The sequence below is a fragment of the Cebus imitator genome, unplaced genomic scaffold (assembly GCF_001604975.1).
Source record: "Cebus imitator isolate Cc_AM_T3 unplaced genomic scaffold, Cebus_imitator-1.0 Scaffold536, whole genome shotgun sequence".
In the NCBI taxonomy this organism is placed as follows: domain Eukaryota; kingdom Metazoa; phylum Chordata; class Mammalia; order Primates; family Cebidae; genus Cebus; species Cebus imitator.
Window position 1 is genome coordinate 116,617 of NW_016107851.1, and position 22,839 is coordinate 139,455.

The window sequence follows — 22,839 nt, forward strand, 5'->3', positions numbered from 1 at the left end:
CCCCCCATCCCAGCTCTTTTCATATGACATAAACCATGTATTTACCTGCTATGTCCCCCCCCGTCAGAGGCAGTGAACCATTCAGGAGCAGAAAACATGTCTCCACATCCCTTGTCCACACCATCACCCTCTCTCCAGCCCCAGTGACTGGCACAGAACCCAACAAATGTTTGGGCAAATGAGGAAGGAGATCAGTAAGAAGGGTCATTGCAGGGTCTTTCTGTCGTGGGTTGGTAAAAAGCTAGAACTTCAGCCTTAAATCATGTAATGGAAGAATACTGATCTCATACTTAAGTGGTTAAGTGCGTGAATGGGGTGTTGGAAACACTCCTTCAGATATCAGGAGGTAGCAATAAAAGACATCAGAGCTGGGGGACTGAAATTTAACACTACTGATTTTTCACCCATCAATCAGTGCTCAAAGAACAGAAGGATTTCTCTAGCCGAGCCAATGCAAGATGACTTCCACCCTCGAAACATCTTCAGCATTTAATTTCCACTCATCAGTGACTATATAGGAATGAACTGCATTTACTCATAAACTGTGGAAATCCCCCCTTGATCACAGCCTCTTGTATGTCACTCTGTGTTCCACATCATTCACTGCCGAATAAGTGAATGCGGTGTTGTTCACGTGTGGCTTCTCATGACCACTCACTACAAGCACTTACCATCTCTGTACAAATTTAAATTAGGGGAAGAAAAGGGAGTCCTTCTTTTCTGTTTGGGTTCATTTCTTTAATAATTCTCTTATTGGACAGATATTAATAAACTGGTTATTGGAGAAAGTTGTGAGTTGATTTAGGCTTTCACAGCAAACTCCATAACAATTTTTCAAATCATAGGAAAGAGATGCACCCCTTTACTTTATATTAGTTTGGGAGATGTAATGGTGAAGAAAACAGGGCCCAAGGGGAGTTGGGATTCAGGCTGTGGAAGACCTGAGAGTGAAGGAATGGTTGGCATTCGTGCAGGATCTAAAACTTTTTCATTTTTTTGGCCAAAATTGTTATCATTTACTGAGCACAGGAATATCTCAGAAAATACTTCTCTGTAGCATGGGATGCTGTTTAATAGACAACATTTTACCCAGTAGAACTTCCATCGGGCCGGGCATAGTGGCTCACGCCTGTAATCCCAGCACTCTATGAGGCCAAGGTGGGCAGATACGAGGTCAGGAGTTTGAGAGCAGCCTGGCCAATAGGGTGAAACCCAGTTTCTACTAAAAATACAAAAACATTAGCTGGCGTGGTGGCACATGCCTGTAATCCCAGCTACTTGGGAGGCTGGAGCAGGAGAATCGCTTGAACCCGGGAGTCAGAGGTTGCAGTGAGCCGAGACCGTCCCACTGCACTCCAGCCTAGGTGACAGAGCAAGACTCCGTCTCAAAAAAAAGAACTTCTATCAAACTGGAGTCAATTCTCTCTGACTCTGCTGCTGCTTTATCAACCAACTTTCTGGAATATTCTAAATCTTTGTTGTCATTTCAACAATATTCCCAGCACCTTCGCTGGGAGTAATTTCACCTAAAGAAACCACTTTACTTTCTCATCCATAAAAAGCAGCTCCTCGTGCATTCAGGTTTTATTGTGGGATTACAGCAACTCAGTCACATCATCAGGCTCCACTGCTAAATCTAGTTCTTGCTGTTTCCACCACTTCTGTAGTTACTTCCTCCAGTGAAATCTTGAATGCCTCAAAGTCATCCACGAGGGTTGGAATCAACTTTTTCCAAACTCCTGTTAATGTTGATATTTTGTGATCTCAGCTCACTGCAACCTCTGCTTCCTGGGTTCAAGCGATTCTCCTGCCTCAGCCTCCCAAGTGGCTGGGATGACAGGCATGTGCCACCATGCTTGGCTAATTTTGTATTTTTAGTAGAGACAGGGTTTCATCATGTTGGTCAGGCTGGTTTCAAACTCCCCACCACAGGTGATCTGCCCACCTCAGCCTCCCAAAGTGCTGGGATTACAGGAGTGAGCCACTGCACCTGGTCAATCATGGATACTCTTAACAGAATCTAGAATGGTGAATCCTTTCCAGAAGGTTTTTAATTGACCTTGCCTAGATCCATCAGAGGTATCACTATCTATGGCAGCTATAGCCTCATAAAATATATTTCTTAAATAATAAGACTTGAAGGTCAAAATTATTCCTTGATCCGCGGGCTGCAGAATGAATGCTGTGCTAGCCATCAGGAAACAATAATTCATCTCCCTGTACTTCTCCATCAAAGCTCTTGGGTGGCCAGGCGCAATGTTAATGAGCAGTAATATTTTGAAAGAAATCTTTCTTTCTGAGCAGTTGGTCTCAACAGTGGGCTCACAATATTCAGTAAACCATGCTGCAAACAGATGTGCTGTCATCCGGGCTTTGTTGTTTCATTTATAGAGCACAGGCAGAGTAGAGTTAGCATAATTTTTTTTTTTTAGATGGAGTCTCACTCTGTCACCCAGGCTGGAGTGCAGTGGTGCCATCTCAGTTCACTGCAACCTCCACCTCCAGGGTTCAAGTGATTCTCTTGCCTCAACCTCCTGAGTAGCTGGGATTACAGGCACATGCCACGATGCCTGGCTAATTTTTGTATTTTTAGTAGAGATGGGGTTTCACTATGTTGGTCAGGCTGGTCTCGAACTCCTGATCTCATGATTCACCCACCTTAGCCTCCCATAGTGCTGGGATTACAGGCATGAGCCACCCTGCCCAACCTGATTTAGCATAATTTTTAAGCACCCTAGGATCTTTGGAATGGTAAATGAACTTGGCTTTGACTTAGTTACCAGCTGTATTAGCGCCTAACAAAAATCAACTTGTCATTTGAAGCTAGGCATTGATTTTTGCTCTCTAGCTATGAAAGTCCTAGATGGCATCTTCTTCCACCAGAAGGGTGTTTCATCTACATTGACAATTTGTTGTTTTGTGTCGTCACCTTCATTCGTTATGTTAGCTAGATCATCTGCAGAACTTGCTGAAGTTTCTCCATCAGCATGTGCTGCTTCACCTTGCACTTTTATGTTATAAAGATTGTTTGTTTGTTTGTTTGTTTTTTTCTTTGAAACGTAGTCTTGCTCTGTCGCCTAGGCTGGAGTGCAGTAGCTTGATCTCTCTTCACTGCAACCTGCACTTCCTGGTTCAAGCGTTCCAGCAATTCTCCTGCCTCAGCCTCCCAAGTAGCTGGAACTACAGATGTGTGCCACCACACCAGTAATTTTTTGTATTTCTATTAGAGTCAGGGTTTCACCATGTTAGCCAGGATGGTCTCGATATCCTGACCTCATGATCTGCCCGCCTTGACCACCCAAAGTGCTGGGATTGCAGGCATGAGCCACCACGCTCAGCCCAAAGACGATTTTTCCTTAAACCTCATGAACCAACCTCTGGTAGCTTCAAACTCTTCTTCCACAGCTTCCTCACCTTTCTCAGGCTTCACAGATTTGAAGAGAGTTAGGGCCTTGGTCTGGGTTAGGCTTTGGCTTAAGGGGATATTGCAGCTGGTTTGATCTTCTATCCAGACCAAATTGTTTCCTTATCAGCAATAAGGCTATTTCGCTTTCTTATAATTTCTGTGTTCACTAGAGTAGCACTTTTAATTTCCTTCAGAAACGCTGCCTTTGCATTCACAACTTGGCTGTTTGTCACAAGAGGTCCAGCTTTCGCCCTGTCTTGGGTTTCCGCATGTCATGCACACTAAGCTTAATCATTTCTAGCTTTTTATTTCAGGTGAGAGACGTGTGACTCTTCCTTTCACTTGAACAGTTAGAGGCCCTTGTAGGGTTACTAACTGGCCTAGATTCAATATTTTTTGTCTCAGGGAAAAGGGATGCTTGCGGAGAGGGAGAGAGTCAGGGAGCAGCCTGTCGGTAGAGCAGTCAGAGGACATGCTGTTTACTGATTAAATTTACTGTATGATTTGGGCACAGTTCGTGGAACCTCAAAACAATTACAATAGCAACACCAGAGATTAGTAATCAAAGATCACCTAAGCTGGTATAATAATAATGAAAATGTTTACATTATGAGAATTTCCAAAACATGACACAGAGACATGCTAACGGAGCACATGCTGTTGGGGAAATGGTGCCAACAGACTTGCTGGATGCAGTGTTGCCACAAACCTTCGATTTGTTGAAAACAAAATGCGTGTGAAAGAAATTAGGTATTCCTGGACCTGTCATTCTAAGGGCTTCACTACGGAGCTGGAAGACCTTTTAGAGATCAGCTGGTCCTCTGGTCACAATGACCATTTCTTTTTGGTCCTCATAGATGGCTGGCATTTAAACCATTCATCAGGGAAGATGCCATTCACCTGTGTAGGGTGGTGGTTTTAGTTTAGGTGATGCGCTTATATGGTCTCAGGAATTCACCCAATGGACAGCATGGTGAAGAGAATTCTGTTCCTTAGCAGAAGCCTGCAACTTAATCTGTCCCTTAAGCTTCAAATCCACTTAAGTGACTTTTTTTTTGACACAGAGTCTTGCTCTGTCACCAAGCTGTAGTGCAGTGGCACAATCTTGGCTCACTGCAACATTTGCCTCCTGGGTTCAAGTGAATCTCATGCCTCAGCCCCCTGAGTAGCTGGGATTACAGGCACACGCCACCACACCCAGATAATTATTGTATTTTTAGTAGAGATGGGGTTTCACCATGTTGGCCAGGCTGGTCTCGAACTCCTGACTTTGTGATCTGCCCACCTCAGTCTTTCAAGGTGCTGGGATTACAGGCATGAGCCACCGCGCCTGGCCATGACTTTTTAATTGTAATAAATAACATCTATAAAAACTAATATGAGACAGCCAGCATGAAAGATTTTAAGGTGGAAAATATTGGTTACTCCATTTTAAAGACCTTTGAATTAAAACAAACCACCATCAACTAGGCATGGTTTAAACAGCCAACTGTTTGGACACAGAGGATTAAGGTACCTTAATCCATGAAGAACCCACTTTTCGAAGCAAAGCAATGGGTTAAAAGAGCCCTAACCTAACCCCTGTCCAGTGTTCACTGAATGATTAAGTCAGGTATCACTAGCGAGATTTACTTTAAAAATGCATAGTAATAATTCCCTGTTCCAAAACAGGAAGCAAGGGTTAATAATAATCTCTTATTACAAATGATCTGTGGATCCAGAGAATATGATGGTAAGATACTATTAAGTAGTAATGTGTGTAATCATCAGAGAAATGCATATTAAAACTACAATGAGATACCACTGTACCGCAGCCAGAACAGCCATTATTAAAATGTTCAAAAACACAACAGATATTGGCATGGATGCAGTGAAAATGAACACTTACACACTGCTGATGGGAATATAAATTAGTACAACCTCTATGGAAAACAGTATGGAGATTCCTTAATGAACTAAAAGTAGATCTGCCATTCAATCCAGCAATCCTGCTACTGGGTATCCCACCCAAAGGAAGAGAAGTCATTATATCAAAAAGACGTGGCGGACATACATTTATCACAGCACAATTCACAACTGCAAAAATATGGAACCAATCAACGTCCCCATCAACCAATGAGTGGATTAAAAAATATGATATATATATATATGCATATGTATATGCATATATATACCATAGACTACTACTCAGCCATAAAAAAGAAGAAAATAATGTCTTTTGCAGCAATTTGGATGGAAGTGTAGGTCATTATTCCAAGTGAAGTAACTCAGGAATGGAAAACCAAATACATTTGGTTCTCACTTGTAAGTAGGAGCTAAGCTATGGGTACACAAAGGCATACACAGTGGTATAATGGAGCCTGGAAACCCAGAGGTGGGCGGGGGGGTGAGGGGTAAAAAACTACATATTGGGTATAATGTGCCCTGCTCGGGTGATGAGTGCACTAAAATTTCAGACTTCACCACTATACAGTTTATCCAAGTAACCAAAAACTACTTGTGTCCCTAAAGCTATTAAAAATAAATAAATAAATTTAACAGTATTTTAGAGTGATAAAATACCAAAGACTCAGAAACTAAAAGAAGGTATCGTTTGCAAATATCAAATTTTAATCCATGTATTCAAAAAATACATGAGTTCTCTATGGACAAGGCATGGAGCCGAATGCCTTATATTCTTTATATATTTATTAATAAGATTTAAAATGGAAACTTGTACGTATCAATTACCAAGAGCCCACCCATCTGTTAATTACTCCTTAGCACCCCTTACCATTTATCTAAAATACATATGTGTGTGTATGTGTGTATATATATTTGTGTGTATATGTGTGTGTGTGTGTGTGTGTGTGTGTGTGTGTGTCCTCTGTCTTTAAGTTACAGGAAGGCTTTGAATAGTTACTGTCCTCCCGACCACTAAGGAGATGCAAAAGGTTTAAAGCTTTATTAAGTTTCCCAATATTTATTAATGCAATTTGGGAGTTTGTTCCATAGATGGGAACTAAATATCTACTAATCAGCATGACTGCAAAATAAAACTCAGAATTATCTAAAAAAAAAAATTAGTAGCCTGTGGATAATAAAGATGATTTGTTTCTGACCACTGACCAGGGTCACTGGAAAAGGCAAACACTTAGAAAGTCATCTTTATATCCATGTGTTACTAATTTTGCTTAATATGATATCCTCAAAGTACATGCGCTCTTCTTGCCAAATTTCATCCTCTGAATTTAGAAAGATCTGATTCTGTAACTCAGCTGACGGTTTGAGCTAAGCCTTCTCTAATTTAAAAAAAGGACAAAAAATGCGTACAAGGGATACAAGCACATTATTCTCTTTGAAGGACACATTTGCTTCCATCCTCTATACAGAGAAAATAACAAATTACAGTGTCTGAAATCTGTTATTTTTGTACTCTGCATTTAGCCATCATTTTCTTCTACTATGAGAAGGATCAATTCCACTCTTCTCTTTGTTTCTTTTTGCGAGGAGTTGGGGATGGAAAAGGGAGCATTTTAATTTTACATCAAAACACCAAGTTATTTGGCTGCATCTCCATATGCCAGAATTCACAATAATGTGCAACCACTTTTATGTGGCTTTTCTGATATTTATATTTTCTAAAATGATAGATGTTTTATATTTTCTACAACTTTTCAAGGGATTTTTTTTCTATTCATTCTACAAGGGTTTAAGTTATTCTTTCTATAGGGTATAGAAATTATTCTTTCTATAGAACCAAATATTTTTTACTTGGTCTACGAGCTTCTGTAGGCTCCAAACTGTGTTTGGCTCTGAAAAGAATGAGTGCTTTATTTCTGCAATATTTTCCTTCTTACTACTTCTCTAAATCACAACATACTAGAAATAAGAATAACTTATACTGTAGTCCCAGTTCTCGGGAGGCTGAGGCAGGAGAATTGCTTGAACCCAGGAGGAGGAAGTTGCAGTGAGCCAAGTTCACACCACTGCACTCCAGCCTGGCACCTGGTGACGGAATGAGACTCTGTCTCAAAAAAAAAAAAAAAAAAAGAAAGAAAAGGTTCACACATAGATTATTTTTTCTACTGATTAATTAAAAACAGAAATCTTGACTCTGTTTGACTCCAAGTTACCATTTCTACATGGGATTCCACCCCCAGGAGATTCAGTAAATGGGATCATTTAGAATCCTGGCTGGGCACAATGGATCACACTTGTAATTCCAGCACTTTGGGAGGCTGAGGCGGGCACATTGCTTGAGCCCAGGACTCCTAGACCAGCCTGGGCAAGATAACAAAACCTCGTCTCTACAAAAAGTATAAAAATTAGCTGGGCATGGGGGCACATACCTGTACTCTCAGCTACTCAAAAAGCTGAGATGGGAGGTCAAGGCTGCAGTGAGCCGTGATCACACCACCACACTCCAGCCTGGGTGACACAGTGAGACGTAGTCTCAAACAAATCAATAAGAAGTAAATAAGTAAATAAAATTCTAATGTGTTATACTGAGTAATACATTAGTTTTATGTCATTCTCATGAAGAAGTTATCAGTTTGTTTTTCAGTGAAGGCAACCACTAAAAAGGCAACCAGTGTCTAAAGAGCACTGATTCTTCTGTCCACACATGTTAGGTAGCCAGTGAGTTCCTGTGGTTGTCACACACCTCATGCAGGTTTTTACACTGAGCTCGTTCTGGTGCTGCACACAGGAGTCCCTCCTTCTCCAGCCCAAATCTGCCCTGGGTCACCCTGGGCTCCTCCAGGTGACCGCCATGCTGTCTGAGAAGTGCCAACACACGCCCGCACCTCTCAGTGCAGACGCCGCCATGGGCAGTGCCTGGGGACCAGTGCAACTTAGGGTGTCTGGGAATTGCTTTAAAACAGCGACACAGGGAAAAGGTTGATACAAACACATGCGGGAGAATTTCAATCATTGTGGAATCTGCATAATGGGTATGTGAATGCTCCTGGTGATATTTTTCTATACCTCTATGCATGTCTGAAAATTTTCATGATAAAATTTTTTAAAAGAGGTCAAGAAGTGCCAAGGTCAGGCAAAAGATTTCTTCTGTCAATTCTGGGTGAAGAAGGTGAACAACCAAGCATCTTTGCACATTCACCAAATGTCTTCCCATTGCCCCTGAGGCCCTGCCCACCCAGCCCTCCAGCCCAGGTTGGTCTCTTTGGGCAACAGGGCTGTGGTCACTTTGGCTGCAGGTGGAATTGGCCCATATGGAGTCCCCGCAGGAGCTGGAGGGAAGGAAGGCAGGACAATCAGGGGATTCATGCCTTCTGCAGCATCACCAGGGCCTGGTTGTGTCCTTCAGCCTCAAAGTCACTGTCCTTCTAAGGAGCTTGCTCTACATCGGGACTCTGCCCTTCAAGGTTCAAGTAATTGCTCCTCTTCTAGTCCCTCATGTCTAGAAGGCCACGATGCCATGGCTACTACTCTCCTCAGGTTCCAGGATGGCTTCTCACGGTTCCGTTTCACACTTTGCAGATAAACCCACGATTGATCCTAACTGGTCTATGGGGAGCCTAACTGGTAGAATACTCCATGCAGTATGATTGCCTGTTCCATCTACGAGGGATAATGGGAATCAAACTCACTGTGACAGGTACAGCAGGCCAGATTGGCAGAGAAGTCCTGTGAAGCAGTGTGGGTTCCCTCCTTTCCTCCCTGAGTTCCTTCACGTGGACATGGAACATGGATCCCTGATCCTTCACAAGCTGGCAGAGCCAACAGTGAGTCACCTTTTGCAGACAAGATGCAGACTGCAAATACTCTAAGGAAGAGCCCGGAATCACACAGGCAGACTGACCTTCCTGTCTCTCAGGGTTCAATAAAATGCAGCCCGGAGCTGGGAACTGCAGAGAAACCAAGTCCGCCGGGTTCTTCTTTGTATTACCACTTGAGGAGGACCTCAGATGGTCAGGAGGCATCCTGTTGCCTTTTGACGACTCTTTTCCTAAAGACACTGTGTGGTGCTCACAGGACTCTAGCCGGGTCCTCTCTTCCCATTTTGCATTTCCTATGTAATGGCCAAAGACCCTAGATGAGCCTCTCCCCAAAACAGAAATGGAGGGATGACAGCTACAAAAAGAAAATCGCTGAAACCAACCAAGTGGGATTAGACAGCGGTTGCAACTAACTTCTTATTAGGCTGGGACGGTGGTGGGCAGCACTTTTCCTAGAACACCTGCAAAATGAAAGACACTCTGGGGTGTGACAAAACAGAAAACTATGGCTAGGATTTGTGTTGTTTCTGGAGAAGGGAGTCATAATAACAATGGTTGCCTTTTCTTGAGCACTCGCTCTGTGTCACATACTATGTTTAAATGTTTTACATGCATAATCCCTAACGTTATTTCCTCATGATATGAAAAAAGTAACTGATTCACGGCCACATGATTAGCAAATGGCAAAGCTGAGAGTCAAACCTAAGGATGTCTGGCTCAAAAGCTTATGCTCTTTCCATTACACAATGTGTTTTCTCCTAAAGGAGGTGGAAGGACGTTTGTTGAGGGTTTGTTTTGTCTCATTCGGATGCAGAGGTATCCAAGAAATAGCGGAGAGAGGGAGAAACCACAAAGGGACAAGACACGCTCTTCTCTCCCCTTTCCTGGCCACATGTGAAGGGCTGGTTTTGAGCCTCTGAGAATGTAAAATGAAACCATGGTGTCCATGAAATACTGGGCTGGACTGAGTTCAGCCAGTGCCACCTCCCTCCCAGAAAACACAATTAGCACAGGCATCAGAGAAGCCATTCACCAACCCTCACCACCGCATCCACAGGTGGCAGTCACCCTGGGCTCACAGGGTCATTGGGTGCAGGGGAAGAACCTCTTTCAGAGGGCACCAGCTGCAAAGGTCACAGCAGGGTCCCTGGACCAAGAGGCTCAAGTGGAAAGAACATGAACAAACTTGTTCCCGAGCCCATGTGAGACGTCACCTCTCCAAGGACACCCAGAAATAGCTGGGAAAGAATTTAAGCAGATGAGAGAAGTGTGGAGGTTAAGGTCTTGTCAAGCAAGTGAAGATTTGGAGCCATGGTGATATGTGTGTAAATATTCATTAACTTATTCATCCTCATGGACTCCTGAAACCTGGGACAGGCGGAATGACAGCTAATCCACATGCTCCTTCTTTGGGCCCTGGCTCTGTTTCTGGGTTACTGGCACTAGGTGATGGCCCCAAGCCCACGTCACCCCTGTCCCTCATCACCCGTGTTCCCTGATCATTTCCTTAGCTCTCTGCTGCCCACCTATTCGTCCCTGGCTGCACTGGTTTTCAGACACGTGGACCCCACAGACTTGCCTGCTCTCCTGAACACTGGACTCTGCTCCTCTACCTGGATTTTTAGTACTCCCAATGTGGTTTCATCAAAAACATATATTTTGTCTTTGTCCCTGACTCCTGGCATAGAGTACCTAAAACTCTTGGAATTTCCTGAGTGGTAAGAGTGTCTTTTGTTATCTATAAAGAGCCCCTTTTGGCCTCACCTCAGTATATGCTAGGAGGTGACAGTGGTCTTTAGATAGCTTCTAGGTGGGGACTGGTGGCCAGGGGAACTGACCACAAAATTAGCTGGAACTTTCAGCCTCACCTCCTATCTCCAGGGAGGGGAGAGGGGCTGGAGGTTGAGTTCCGTCACCAATGGCCCTCTTTTCCACTACACCTCATCCTGGGGCCCTCGTCTTTGGCCTACCTATTCAGCTGTAGCAAGAATGCTGCTAAGTCAGTTTAGCGAGACTCCCTGACCTTTAATATCTGATCAGCCTGGCCTGCCGTCAGTAAGAATCCCCTACTCTTGATGTCTCCCCTCAGGAATTTCCATGCATTGACCCCTCTACTCCTCGACTAGAAATCCCCAGCTCTCTTTGCCATATTGGGAGTTGAGCCCAATCTCACCCCTATTGTGTAGTCGTGACATCTATTGCAGTAGCCCTAAGTCTTCCTCACCATTTAAACAAATGTCAGAATAATCTGTTCTTTAACACTTACAGTGTCGTGACTTGCATGGGATCAGATTCATCATTGGGATTGTGTGTGGTGGCTCATGCCCGTAATCCCAGCACTTTGGGAGGCTGAGGCAGGTGGATCACCTAAAGTCAGGAGTTCGAGACCAGCCTGACCAACAGGGAAAAACCCCATCTCTACTAAAAAGACAGAAAATTAGCCAGGTGTTGTGGCGCATGCCTGTAGTCTCAGCTACTCAGGAGGCTGAGGCAGGAGAATCACTTGAACCCGGGAGACGGAGGTTGCAGTGAGCGGAAATCGTGACACCGCACTCCAGCCTGTGTGACAGAGCAAGACTCCCTCTCGAAAACAGACAAACAAAACAATTCATCACTGGACTCCTAGACCCCTCATCTCGTCTTTGGATACCTGGACCCCTCATGCCCAGATGCACACCTTTGAAGCCTTTTTCTTCAGTTCTGACTGATTGATCAGGGATCCATTCATGAGTTCAACTCCTAAGCCAGTGCTCCAGGTAAAGACAGACTTTGATTCTTAAGATTCTGAGTATACTGTAGAAGCTGGGTTAGAGGATTCCCGAGCTTCTCTGTTCATTCGAGAGAGAGGCTGGGTCAGAGTCCTGAGCTTCTCTGTTTACTAGATATAGAGGCTGAGTCAGAGTCCTAGGCTTCATTGCTTGTGAAGCACCACTAGTTAAGAGTAAGGGAGCTTCTCAGTCACTGAAACCCCCCTTCTCAAGCCCCTGATGGCTGTGTGCTCCACCACCAAGGCCACTAGGGCATAAGCTCACTCCTTCCTTATGGAATAATTTTACCAAGGATAATTTGGAACTCTGATGGCCTCCCCAGACAGGCTCCTTTAAGATCTCTCCCTAAGCCATCACCTCTGCCCCTCTTTCCTCCTTTTACCACCTTTGATCTTCCCTCCGTTCCTTCGAATCCTTTAATATGTTGCCCTTCAAACCCCTACTTCTCCACCATCCATCTGTCCACTCCTGCCAGAACTTTCCCTTCCCGCTCAAGCCCCCACCTCCCTACAGTCACTGGAATCTTAGGCTCCCTACCCACATCAGGTGTTCCAAAAGGACCGCCAAAAGCAATCAGATATAGGAGCAAATGAGAATCTTACAAGTCTCCTCCATAAATATTGGTGGAAAGCATTATTCCTCACATTGAGCAGATAACCTTACTTTATTCCAACTATCAGAAACACAATGCAGATAAAAATAGGAAGTAGGGCAAAGATAAGAGCCAAGCATTTTATATAAACCTGTGGGTTTTTTTTAACTCTGTTTACCTGACTTGTGGCTAAATATTAAAATGAAAGCTACAAGGTCTCTATTTGCATCTGTATGTAAGTTTATATAAATGAATGTATGTAGGTATGTTATGTATGTGTGGTATTCTACCTTTACGTGATATATTCCCAAGTTAATTTATAAAAATCTCTTAAAGAATTTCTATTCACACTGGCTTAGAGATAAATCATTACTTATATAAATTCAGGCTGGGTGCAGTGGTTCACGCCTATAATCCCATTACTTTGGGAGGCCGAGGCAGGCAGCTAACTTGAGGTCAGAAGTTCCAGACCAGCCTGGCCAACATGGCGAAACCCTATCTCTACTAAAAATACAAAATTAGCCAGGCATGGTGGCATGTGCCTGTAACTCCAGCTACTTGGGAGGTTGAGGCCAGAGAATCACCTGAACGCAGGAGGAGGCAGAGGTTGCCATGATACAAGAGCGTGCCACTCCACTCCAGCCTGGGTGACAGAGCCAGACTCCATGCCAAACAAACAAACAAACAAAAAAAAACACTTACATAAATTCAATATCCTAAAAATCCCAGAAATCCAGAAACCAACCCAAATGTTTTTCAAGTTTACATGATTTGAGTGAATTTTTAATAACTAACACTAGTTTGGTTTAACAAAAATGAATTATCAGCATTAAATGTAAGCATTTTTGGATTTACGGTCAATTAAGGTAAAATTATAGCTGCTAGAGGTTTAAGATTATTTTTTGAATTATAAATTGAACCTAAGAACAAATGTGTAGGTAAAGATGCAGTAAAAATGAATCGTTTGATATCCATTACTTCATATATCAAACAAGTAGTAAAACAAATAGAAACCCACATATTTAACTCTTTTCACCATTTTTTAAAAATTTTGTGATATACGCCTAACATGCATATGTTAACTGAAAACAGTTAACAGGGAAACAAGATGATGGCTAGCTTTATGTAATATTACAACATGTCTGCTAAAAACAGTTTCTATCTTTTGATGACTTGCAGCTTCAGAATTGTGCTAAGTAATAGACATTCATTAGCAATTTCTAAGCAATCTAAATTACTGAAACATTAATTACTAAGCCTAAGTTTAAGATTATATGATTTTGGCTTCTTATTCTTGTATGGTCTAGGGGTGGCTATGTATTTGGGCTTGTTAATAAATATGAAAAATTATACTTTAAGACAGCATAATCCTATAATAATTTTGAGATGGTAGATTCATAAAACTTGATAGCTTTCTACAGAATGCTGTTATACAACAGACAATTCACAGTTGTCTACTTCCTAGTTCTCTCTGTCAAAAAAAAAGGTTGCTAATGGTTAAAAATTATAATCCATATTTTTAAATGAAACTACTAAAATTCATAAAGGTGAGGCAAAATAACTTTGTTTGCATAGTATGTTTCCACTGAAGCATTTGCCTTTGCCTTCCCACCTAATTCCTCCAGAATTCAGAAACTTGTCTTGGCAATATAGCTATTTGCATAAGTTCAATAAGAATCTGTTCTGGTAACAAGACATAATTGGAAACTTTGGTCATAGGGCCAAGGCTTTGACAGGGATGTCATATTTAATAATTATATGCACAGAATCAGATATGAGCAGACAGTTTTAAGGAATAAAGGTTGACCTTACGGAGCGAATGCTTACAAAGCCCTCCTGAGAAACCTACCAAGTACCTTGCTTACAGAGTTCCCAGACTTCCAGAAGGGTAAAGAAGGTTATTTTCTGGCAGGCCCAGGAAGCTCAGGGCCTCAAAAAGAGAGGAATTCACCCGAATATATAGGTATTGCAGATAAAGTCTGACAGCAATTTCTTAGCATGGCTTCCTAACCTCCAGAGGCTTTCAAAAGCTTAATCTGGGCCAGGCAAGCTGGCTCACACCTGTAATTCCAGCACTCTGGGAGGCCAAGACGGGAGGATCATGAGGTCAGGAGTTTAAGGCCAGCCTGACCAACATGGTGAAACCCTATCTCTACTAAAAATACAAAAAATTAGCAGGGCATGGTGGCATGTGCCTGTAACCCCAGCTACTCAGGAGACTGAGGCAGGAGAATCGCTTGAACCTAGGAGGCAGAGATTGCAGTGAGCCAAGAGCATGCCATTGCACTCCAGCCTGGGTGACAAAGCCAGAATCGATCTCAAAAAAAAAAAAAAAAGTTTAATCTGAAATTCCTTTTCAAAAGTTCCAGCAAAGCCAACTTTAAAAAAACTCATGTCATCAATTTTCATTTTTTTGCACTTATGTAAATAATCAGGCCAAATCTAATGAAACCAGACATTTTACAAATGAGAACAATCTTATTTTGGTTAATCTGAATCAAAAAGCAGGAGTGACCGTAGAGAGACATCTTATGCTTCAATAGAAAACTACAGCATATCCTGTGGGTTATCAGTTTCTAAATGTGTTCATTGTCTTCAAGCTATTTTTCACATCTTTGCAAATTGAGGTCTGCCATTTGGCATATTGCATATCCCACACTCTGCTCCAGGAAATAACCACGACCATGACACTGATGTCTAAACCATCACCAAGAACATTCAAACTGAAAGCCAGGAAAGCCACTGGAGAGCCACTGCCATCTTCATTCTGCCACACAAAGATACTGCAAGCCCAACATCTAGACTCAGAAACTGAGTTTATAGTCTGCTCTAGCCATGCCTCTTTGTCTTTCTTTTTATTTTTTAAAATGTCTAACTTGAACCATCCAGCAAATATCCCCTACCACCAAGTCTCAGTAGATGGTTCAGCTGGTCCTTAGTGAACAAAAGACAACCAATGAGAAATGGACTTAGTTCAGGCAGAAGAATGTCTCTTCTTTCATGAACAAGAAGAGGGACTAAAATAGACTTTCTCTTTAACCAAGCTTTAGACAGGCTCCCCCACGACCTCTTTTTGACAAAGCATTGTCTTCAAGTCATAGGGTCCTGTCTATCCCTGCCTAGCCCAGTTGATGCAACCAACCCACCAAGTCAGTTCAGACAGAATCCCCTGACTCTGGTTATCTGATCACCTCAACATCCCATCGGATTCCTCAGCCCCGCCTTGATAGCCAATCATTGTCTCAAGTCAGTTTAGCAAGAGTCCCTGACTTTTGATGTTCCCTCTTAGTAATTTTCCATGCAGTGATCTCTCACACTGCTTGTTGGCTGTGAATCCCCAGCTGTCTTTGCTGTATTAGGAGCTGAGCCCCATCCCTCTCCCCTGGTTGCAATCTTCTTGACCCCTATCAGAGTAGTCCTGAGTAAAGTCTTCACTATTTTAATAGGTGTCAGAATATGACTTTGAGCAAGTCATGTGACTCCAGTTGTCACATCCATCAAATGAAGCTCCCCCCTCCCGTCCCGACATAAGAGAAGATCTCCTAGACATTTCCACTAGCCTGAATCAATCCCAAGTATGCCCTGCTCTGAAGCACACTGTAACTAACGCTGTTTCCTTGGAACCCTTGGGGCAGTTTCTTTCCCCAAATCTGACCCACCCCTGGAATCTGCCTTTTGCACTGACATACTCTGATGCTCCAAAATCTTCCTGAACACAATGGAGGAGGAGCCAATCCCAAAGCAGCCTTCAACAAATAAGATTCATTATGCTGCAATTTTTACTCTAAAATTTCAGATGAATGGCCAGGCACAGTGGCTCACACCTGTAATCCCAGCACTTTGGGAGGCTGAGGCGGGCAGATCATCGGAGGTTGGGAGTTTGAGACCAGCCTGACCAACATGGAGAAACCCCATCGCTACTAAAAATACAAAATTAGCTGGGCATGGTGGTGCATGCCTGTAATCCCAGCTACTCGGGAGGCTGAGACAGGAGAATCGCTTGAACCTGGGAGGCAGAGGTTGCGGTGAGCTGAGATCGCACCATTGCCCTCCAGCCTGGGCAACTAGAGTGAAACTCCATCTCAAAAAATAAAATAAAATAAAAATTTCAGATGAATATATTTAGTAATATATCTGCTTTCATTTCATTGTGTACATCACATTTTACATACCTTATTAAATAGATAATTGAACTTATTTTCCCACAATATTTCCATAGGGCCAGGGCCTGGGAAGGCCCTGTGTGTAAATGCTATGACTCTTGTGCATGCTCCCACCACCCTCACACACACCTGTGGACCCCAGAGCTCCAGAAGCCCAGAGTGGATCCTCTTTAAGAATTCTCTTTTCCCAGGAATAAGGAGACTAGGCATACTATGGTCTTAATAAAATAGGTTTGACATGGCTTTTATTTTTTTTTTGAGATGGAATTTTATTCTTGTTGCCCAGGCTGGAGTGTAATGGCATGATCTTGGCTCACTGCAACCTCTACCTCCCGGGTTTAAGCGATTCTCCTGCCTCAGCCTCCCGAGTAGCTTAGATTACAGGCATGTGCCACTATGCCCGGCTAATTTTGTATTTTTTATAAAGATGGGGTTTCCCCATGTTAGTCAGGCTGGTCTCAAACTCACGACTTCAGCGTCCCAAAGTGTTGGGATTACAGGCGAGAGCCACCGCAGCAGGCTGGTTTTGCATGTCTTGATAAAAGTGTATTTATTTTTTTTAAAAAAGGCTGATGCTTTGACTCTCAAAACATCTACTCCTATGTGTTCATAAATGTGGCTATGAACTTTAAGTAATTTGGTACGTAAAACCTATATAATGTAAACCTCTGCAAAAATGCACACAAAGTTAATTCATATTTTTTCTAGCTGTAAATAGAATTTATCACATAGTGATTACAAAGACAGCATAACCTGCTGGTTTTTCAACATCTGTTAGATGCATCAAATCAATCCTAATTATTAAAAATGTATAGTTAGTGTCAGGGTCAATGACTCTACATAGTCACTCTTCTTTAAAATGGATGTATAAATGAAATTAACAATACAAGAAGCCAACTGTTAAGTTCAAGGAAAATGATTTCACCTTTGATTTGGAAAAAAGTCTGGTTCCAAAACTAGGAGGGAAAGCACTAAAGTGGAGACACTTTAGAAGGTTTAAGAAAATCCACAGAAATACTGCAAGATAACATGTATCATGACCGATAAGTAGACGTCTCTCATGATTAAATAATTTAGCATCTGTAATGGAGTGGAAATTAATCTCACATGACTTTTCATAATGCTAGAAATACAGAAAATAATGAAATATTTGAATCATTTAATAAAAATCAAACCCACAAAGTAGTCTCAATACTCTTGTCCATTCACACACTTAAATAACAATCAGTCACAAAATCAATCCTGATGGAAGAGGCAAGTGCCACTGAAAAAGTACCACTTTGTTCCACTAATGGGTGACAATTTTCAAAAGGTAAAGAGCAAAACAAATAGTGAGGTTTTTTTCAATGTTTTGGTTTGGAAAGTCAAATATGAAGACGTTTTATTTGCTGACATCTTTAGGTTACAAGATGTAAAGCCTTCCCTGATCTCTGTGGCACTAAAATTTCAATTATTGAATGTAATATCAAAATACAGCATTCAAAATTAATGAAACAGTATTTTGTTATGCTTAAGAAGAGCATACAGAAATTTAAGAAATAATTATATAAATATACATACGTGTGTTTTTGCATAAACCCTCAAGCTTATAAAATAAACATATATTCTTCTAAGATAACAACTAAATTTGAGAAAAGGAGCAAGTATTATATTTTATTGTCATAATTGATAAAGGGAAAAGTATTTCTCTCTCATTCTCTCTCTCCCCTCTGCCTCTCTCCTTGGGTTATTTGATACAATTCTAAGTACTTTAGTTGTTTATTTTGTATTTTCCAAACAATCATATGGCAGAGAGAGAGAGGCACTCATAGATACATTTTATGAAGGAGAGAATGGGCTACCTCTGGCCAACTCTCCGTTACAGTAACCTCATCAGCATAAATAAAATGCAAAACTATCTGGGCAAAAGAAAGAAATTATTTTCAACCCTTGGCTTGAAAAATCACATATACAGTTACAGTTAGAACTGAGGTATGGATAGTTGGTTCACTTTTGCCTCTCGAGTGTTTCATTTCTTTTTGCCTATCGATGTTTCATTTGGGAAAATCCAACAAGCCTTAAAATCCCAATGCACATCATTGTCACTTAAAACATTAACTCCCTTACCTGTTCTCCTTGGTCTCCATGATCACTTCTGCTGGATTTGTTTGTGAAAACCATGAAAGTATGTTTCTTCTTCTGTTTAAGTCTTCCCTGTGTGCTTCCTTTAAATGTGTACTCCAAGTTCAGCTCCTCCTTGCCAGTGGAAAAAAAAAGCCTGTTTTCCCCTCAGTGTCCATTCATCATCTGATGTCAGGAAACATGGTTGTGTTTTGCATTTGTGTTCCTTAAAGTATGACTCTCCAGTGTGGTAATGGTTGCCTTCTGATCCAGCGACCCACAGAAGTTCTGAAGGTAAAACAGTGTGGATTCGCTAAAGGTTTTTGGCTTTCCCCCAAAGCAAACTCAATTTATTTTCATGTGATAATTTTCTGTACTTCTTTTTGAAGGTTCCTAGGAAATATGGTCCAGAAGTTCTTGGATTTTGAAGTTTCTCACCCTCATCTCAGCAGATGTAAAATATTCACTGGTAAGAGCCTTTCTTCTGGCTCTGATGACATGGGCATCTTGGCCTCACTTCTGTGATCCTGGAAGAAAAATCAAGGAAGGGTAAAAAGACTTCAGGAAAAGCACTTGAAGTCAATGTACTACACTGAAAATGCAATTCCTCATGGAAGACAGCCATGGTGCTTAGCTCCAGTGACTTTCTAATTATACTCTGCTGGTGGCACGACAGCTCTGCCAAAGAGCATGGCATTTGTCTCTCACCTCACAATAAGACAGGCAACCAACAAACGTACATGTGCAGCTATAGAAATTGAAAGTGCAGGCCAGGCACGGTGGCTCATGCCTATAATTCCAGCACTTTGGGAGGCTGAGGTGGGCAGATCACCTGAGGTCGGGAGTTTGAGACCAACCTGACCAACATGGTAAAACCCTGTCTCTACTAAAAATACAAAATTAACCAGCGTGGTGGTGCACACCTGTAATCCCAGCTACTAGGGAGGCTGAGGCAGGAGAATCGTTTGAACATGGGAGGAAGACGTTACAGTGAGTGAAGATTGCCGAGCCATTGCACTCCAGCCTGGGCAACAAGAGCGAAGCTCCATCTCAAAAAAAAAAAAAAAAAAAAAAAAAAAAAAAAAAAAAAAAAAAAAAAAAAAAAAAAAAAAAGAAAGAAAAAAAGAAAAAGAAATTAAAAGTACATCTACTTGACCACTTAGTTTCATGTTCCTTCTATTTCCCTGGCTTCTTCCAAGTGGAAATATATGCTTCACTCCCATACAATGTGCCTTTAACAACACCCTTTAAATCCAAGCCTACAACTTTTTTTTTTTTTTAGTCTCCGTCTGTTGTCCAGGCTGGAGTGCAGTGGTGTGATCTTGGCTCACTGAAACATCTACCTCCTGGGTTCAAATGATTCTCCTGCCTCGGCCCGCTGAGTCGCTGGGATTGCAGGCACCTGCCACTACACTCAGCTAATTTTTGTATTTTTAAGAGATGGGGTTTTGGCATGTTGGCCAGGCTGGTCTCGAGCTCTTGACCTCAAGTGGTTCTGCCTCTCAGCCTCCCAAAGTGCTAGGATTACAAGTGTGAGCCACCACACTCAACCCAAACCTACAACCCTATGTGTACAATGATAACTCATGTTTGAAAGCAAAATATTTACCTTAGAAAAGAAAGAGTAAATGTGTCATCAGAAAGGCTTTATTTTACTAGTAATATTCTTTATAACTATTGGCACTTGTAATAGTCTACCATTTTAAGAAATAAATAGAAGAAAAAAATGACAAACTTTTGTTTTATTTTTATTTTTTAGGGTGCTAGGCACAATCTGGGCTGACCCAAGGAAGTCTCAGTGAAAATGACAAACATTTTAGCCGGGCGCAGTGGCTCACGCCTATAATCCCAGCACTTTGGGAGGCCAAGGCGGGTGGATCACGAGGTCAAGAGATCGAGACCATCCTGGTCAACAAGGTGAAACCCCGTCTCTACTAAAAATACGAAAATTAGCTGAGCATGGTGGCGTGCACCTGTAGTCCCAGCTACTCGGGAGGCTGAGGCAGGAGAATTGCTTGAACCCAGGAGGCGGAGATTGCCGTGAGCCGAGATGGTGCCATTGCACTCCAGCCTGGGTAACAAGAGCGAAACTCCCTCTCAGAAAACAAAAAACAAAAAACAAAAAAAAACAAAACTGACTTCTTATTCTGTATTTGCTATGCAACAATGTTTCATTGTGGCTGAAACAAGGAATGTAGGATTAATAGCCTAAGCTATGCTGATTACATTATTAGTTCTTGGATATTCATGAAAACCCAGGAAAATAAATCCATATTCACTGTAAATGCTTTTCTGAAAACAGTTCCCCAGTAACTTGCTATAATTAAAAATATTACTAGGCATCATGAGTGAGATTAATTTAAACACGCCAATGCAAAATTTTATTATTCTTTCATGAATAATTAATTCATGAAATTTTGATTGCCATGTCAAGAATTAGAAAAACTATATATGTAAATTTAGGATTTAATAATTAACATATTAAGGAACTATATTAGCAAGAGGATAGAAACCTTTTGTGTGATAATGACTTAAAATTGGACTCCAGTTTGAAATATTTAAATTAAAAGAGGTCATGTATAATAAAGTAGAGGATCAGGATCCATTTCTTTATCTGTAATATACTGGAATTGGAATTAAGTGTTCTAAGTTATTAGCACCTTTAAATGCTACAATTCTAGACAAGTATATATATTTTTAAACTCATCAATCATTCTGAGAATAGAAATTAATACAAATATGTCTTTTAGATAAAAAATATTTTGCTAATTAAAATGTCATTATAGATATAACCTTAAAATATGGATTTATTATAGAACACATGCAGATTTTGTATGGTCGATAAGAGCTGAAGGGAAATCTGGAATAAGTTACACTGGAAACAAGATCTCCAGGGCTATCTGCCACTGGTGCTCGGCCTCTGTGGTTATCATCTGCCACTGGTGCTCAGATCCGAGGGCAACCTGAGCAGTATTGATCTCAGTGGAACACTACACATTCATGCTTGTCAACCTCACTGAATCTCTAATTCCAGTTTGTCGACATCTTTAAGAATACATGTTCTATAATCTAGAATATTAATTAACTTCATATCACCAAGCATGTTTAATAAAACTGCTAAACAGCATAGAGCCCCGTGGCAAATTATTAAATTTTACTCCCAATGGACATTCATTACATTCATTACAAAAACCAATCTTTGAATAGTATTTCTCAGTAACTCTCTTAGCTCTTAGTAATTTCTCTTAACTCTCTTATAAATATACTGTCATCAGCCAGGTGCAGTGGCTCACGCCTGTAATCCTAGCACTTTGGGAGACTGAGGTGGGCAGATTGCCTGAGCTCAGGAGTTTGAGACCAGCCTGGGCAACATGGTGAAACCCGTCTCTACTAAAAAATACAAAAAAATTAGGCATGGCAGCATGCCAGTGTACGCCTGTAGTCCCAGCTATTCCTGTGACAGGAGAATGGCTTGAACCCGGGAGGCAGAAGTTGCAGTGAGCAGAGATCACGCCACTGGATTCCAGCCTGGACGACAGAGCAAGAATCCATCTCCAATAAATAAATAAACAAACTGTCATCAATCACATTTGTTCCAGTCATTTCTATAGGATGATTCTGCCCACTGTATTACTAATCCAAGCTACTGACTTGCACTGCCCGGCCAGTCTGAAAGTCTCATCTAATAAGGGACAAGTGGGTTAACACGACATGACTTGTCCTTGATGAACACGTGCTAGGTCTCAGAGATCACTGTGTCCTTGTCTCACACCTCTTGAATGCAATATCTTTCAAATAATCCAGCCTTTAATTTTATTTTAATTTTCCTATTTTTAATTTTTTTTTTTTGAGACAGAATTTCACTCTGCTGCCTAGGGCGCAGTGACACGATCTGAGCTCACTGCAACCTCCACCTCCCAGATTCACGCAATTCTCCTGCCTCAGCCTCCCGAGTAGTTGGGACTACAGCATGCACCACCACACCTGCCTAATTTTTGTATTTGTAATAGAGACAGGATTTCACTGTTTTGGTTAGGCTGTTCCCGAACTCCTGACCTCGTGATTCACCCACCTCAGCCTCCCAAAGTGT

General features: G+C 41.7%; 1 protein-coding gene across 3 annotated transcripts in view; it reads right to left on the reverse strand.

Annotated features, from left to right (window-relative positions):
* Positions 1 to 22,839, reverse strand: part of SACS (sacsin molecular chaperone) — a 98,819-nt gene that overhangs the window by 57,778 nt on the left and 18,202 nt on the right. For all 3 annotated transcript variants that reach the window (XM_017514726.2, XM_017514722.2, XM_017514723.2), the window contains exon 2: positions 18,756 to 19,276. In XM_017514726.2, coding sequence (XP_017370215.1) covers positions 18,756 to 18,775 — 20 coding nt within the window. In that variant the 5' untranslated portion in view covers positions 18,776 to 19,276. The remainder of the gene's footprint in view (positions 1 to 18,755; positions 19,277 to 22,839) is intronic.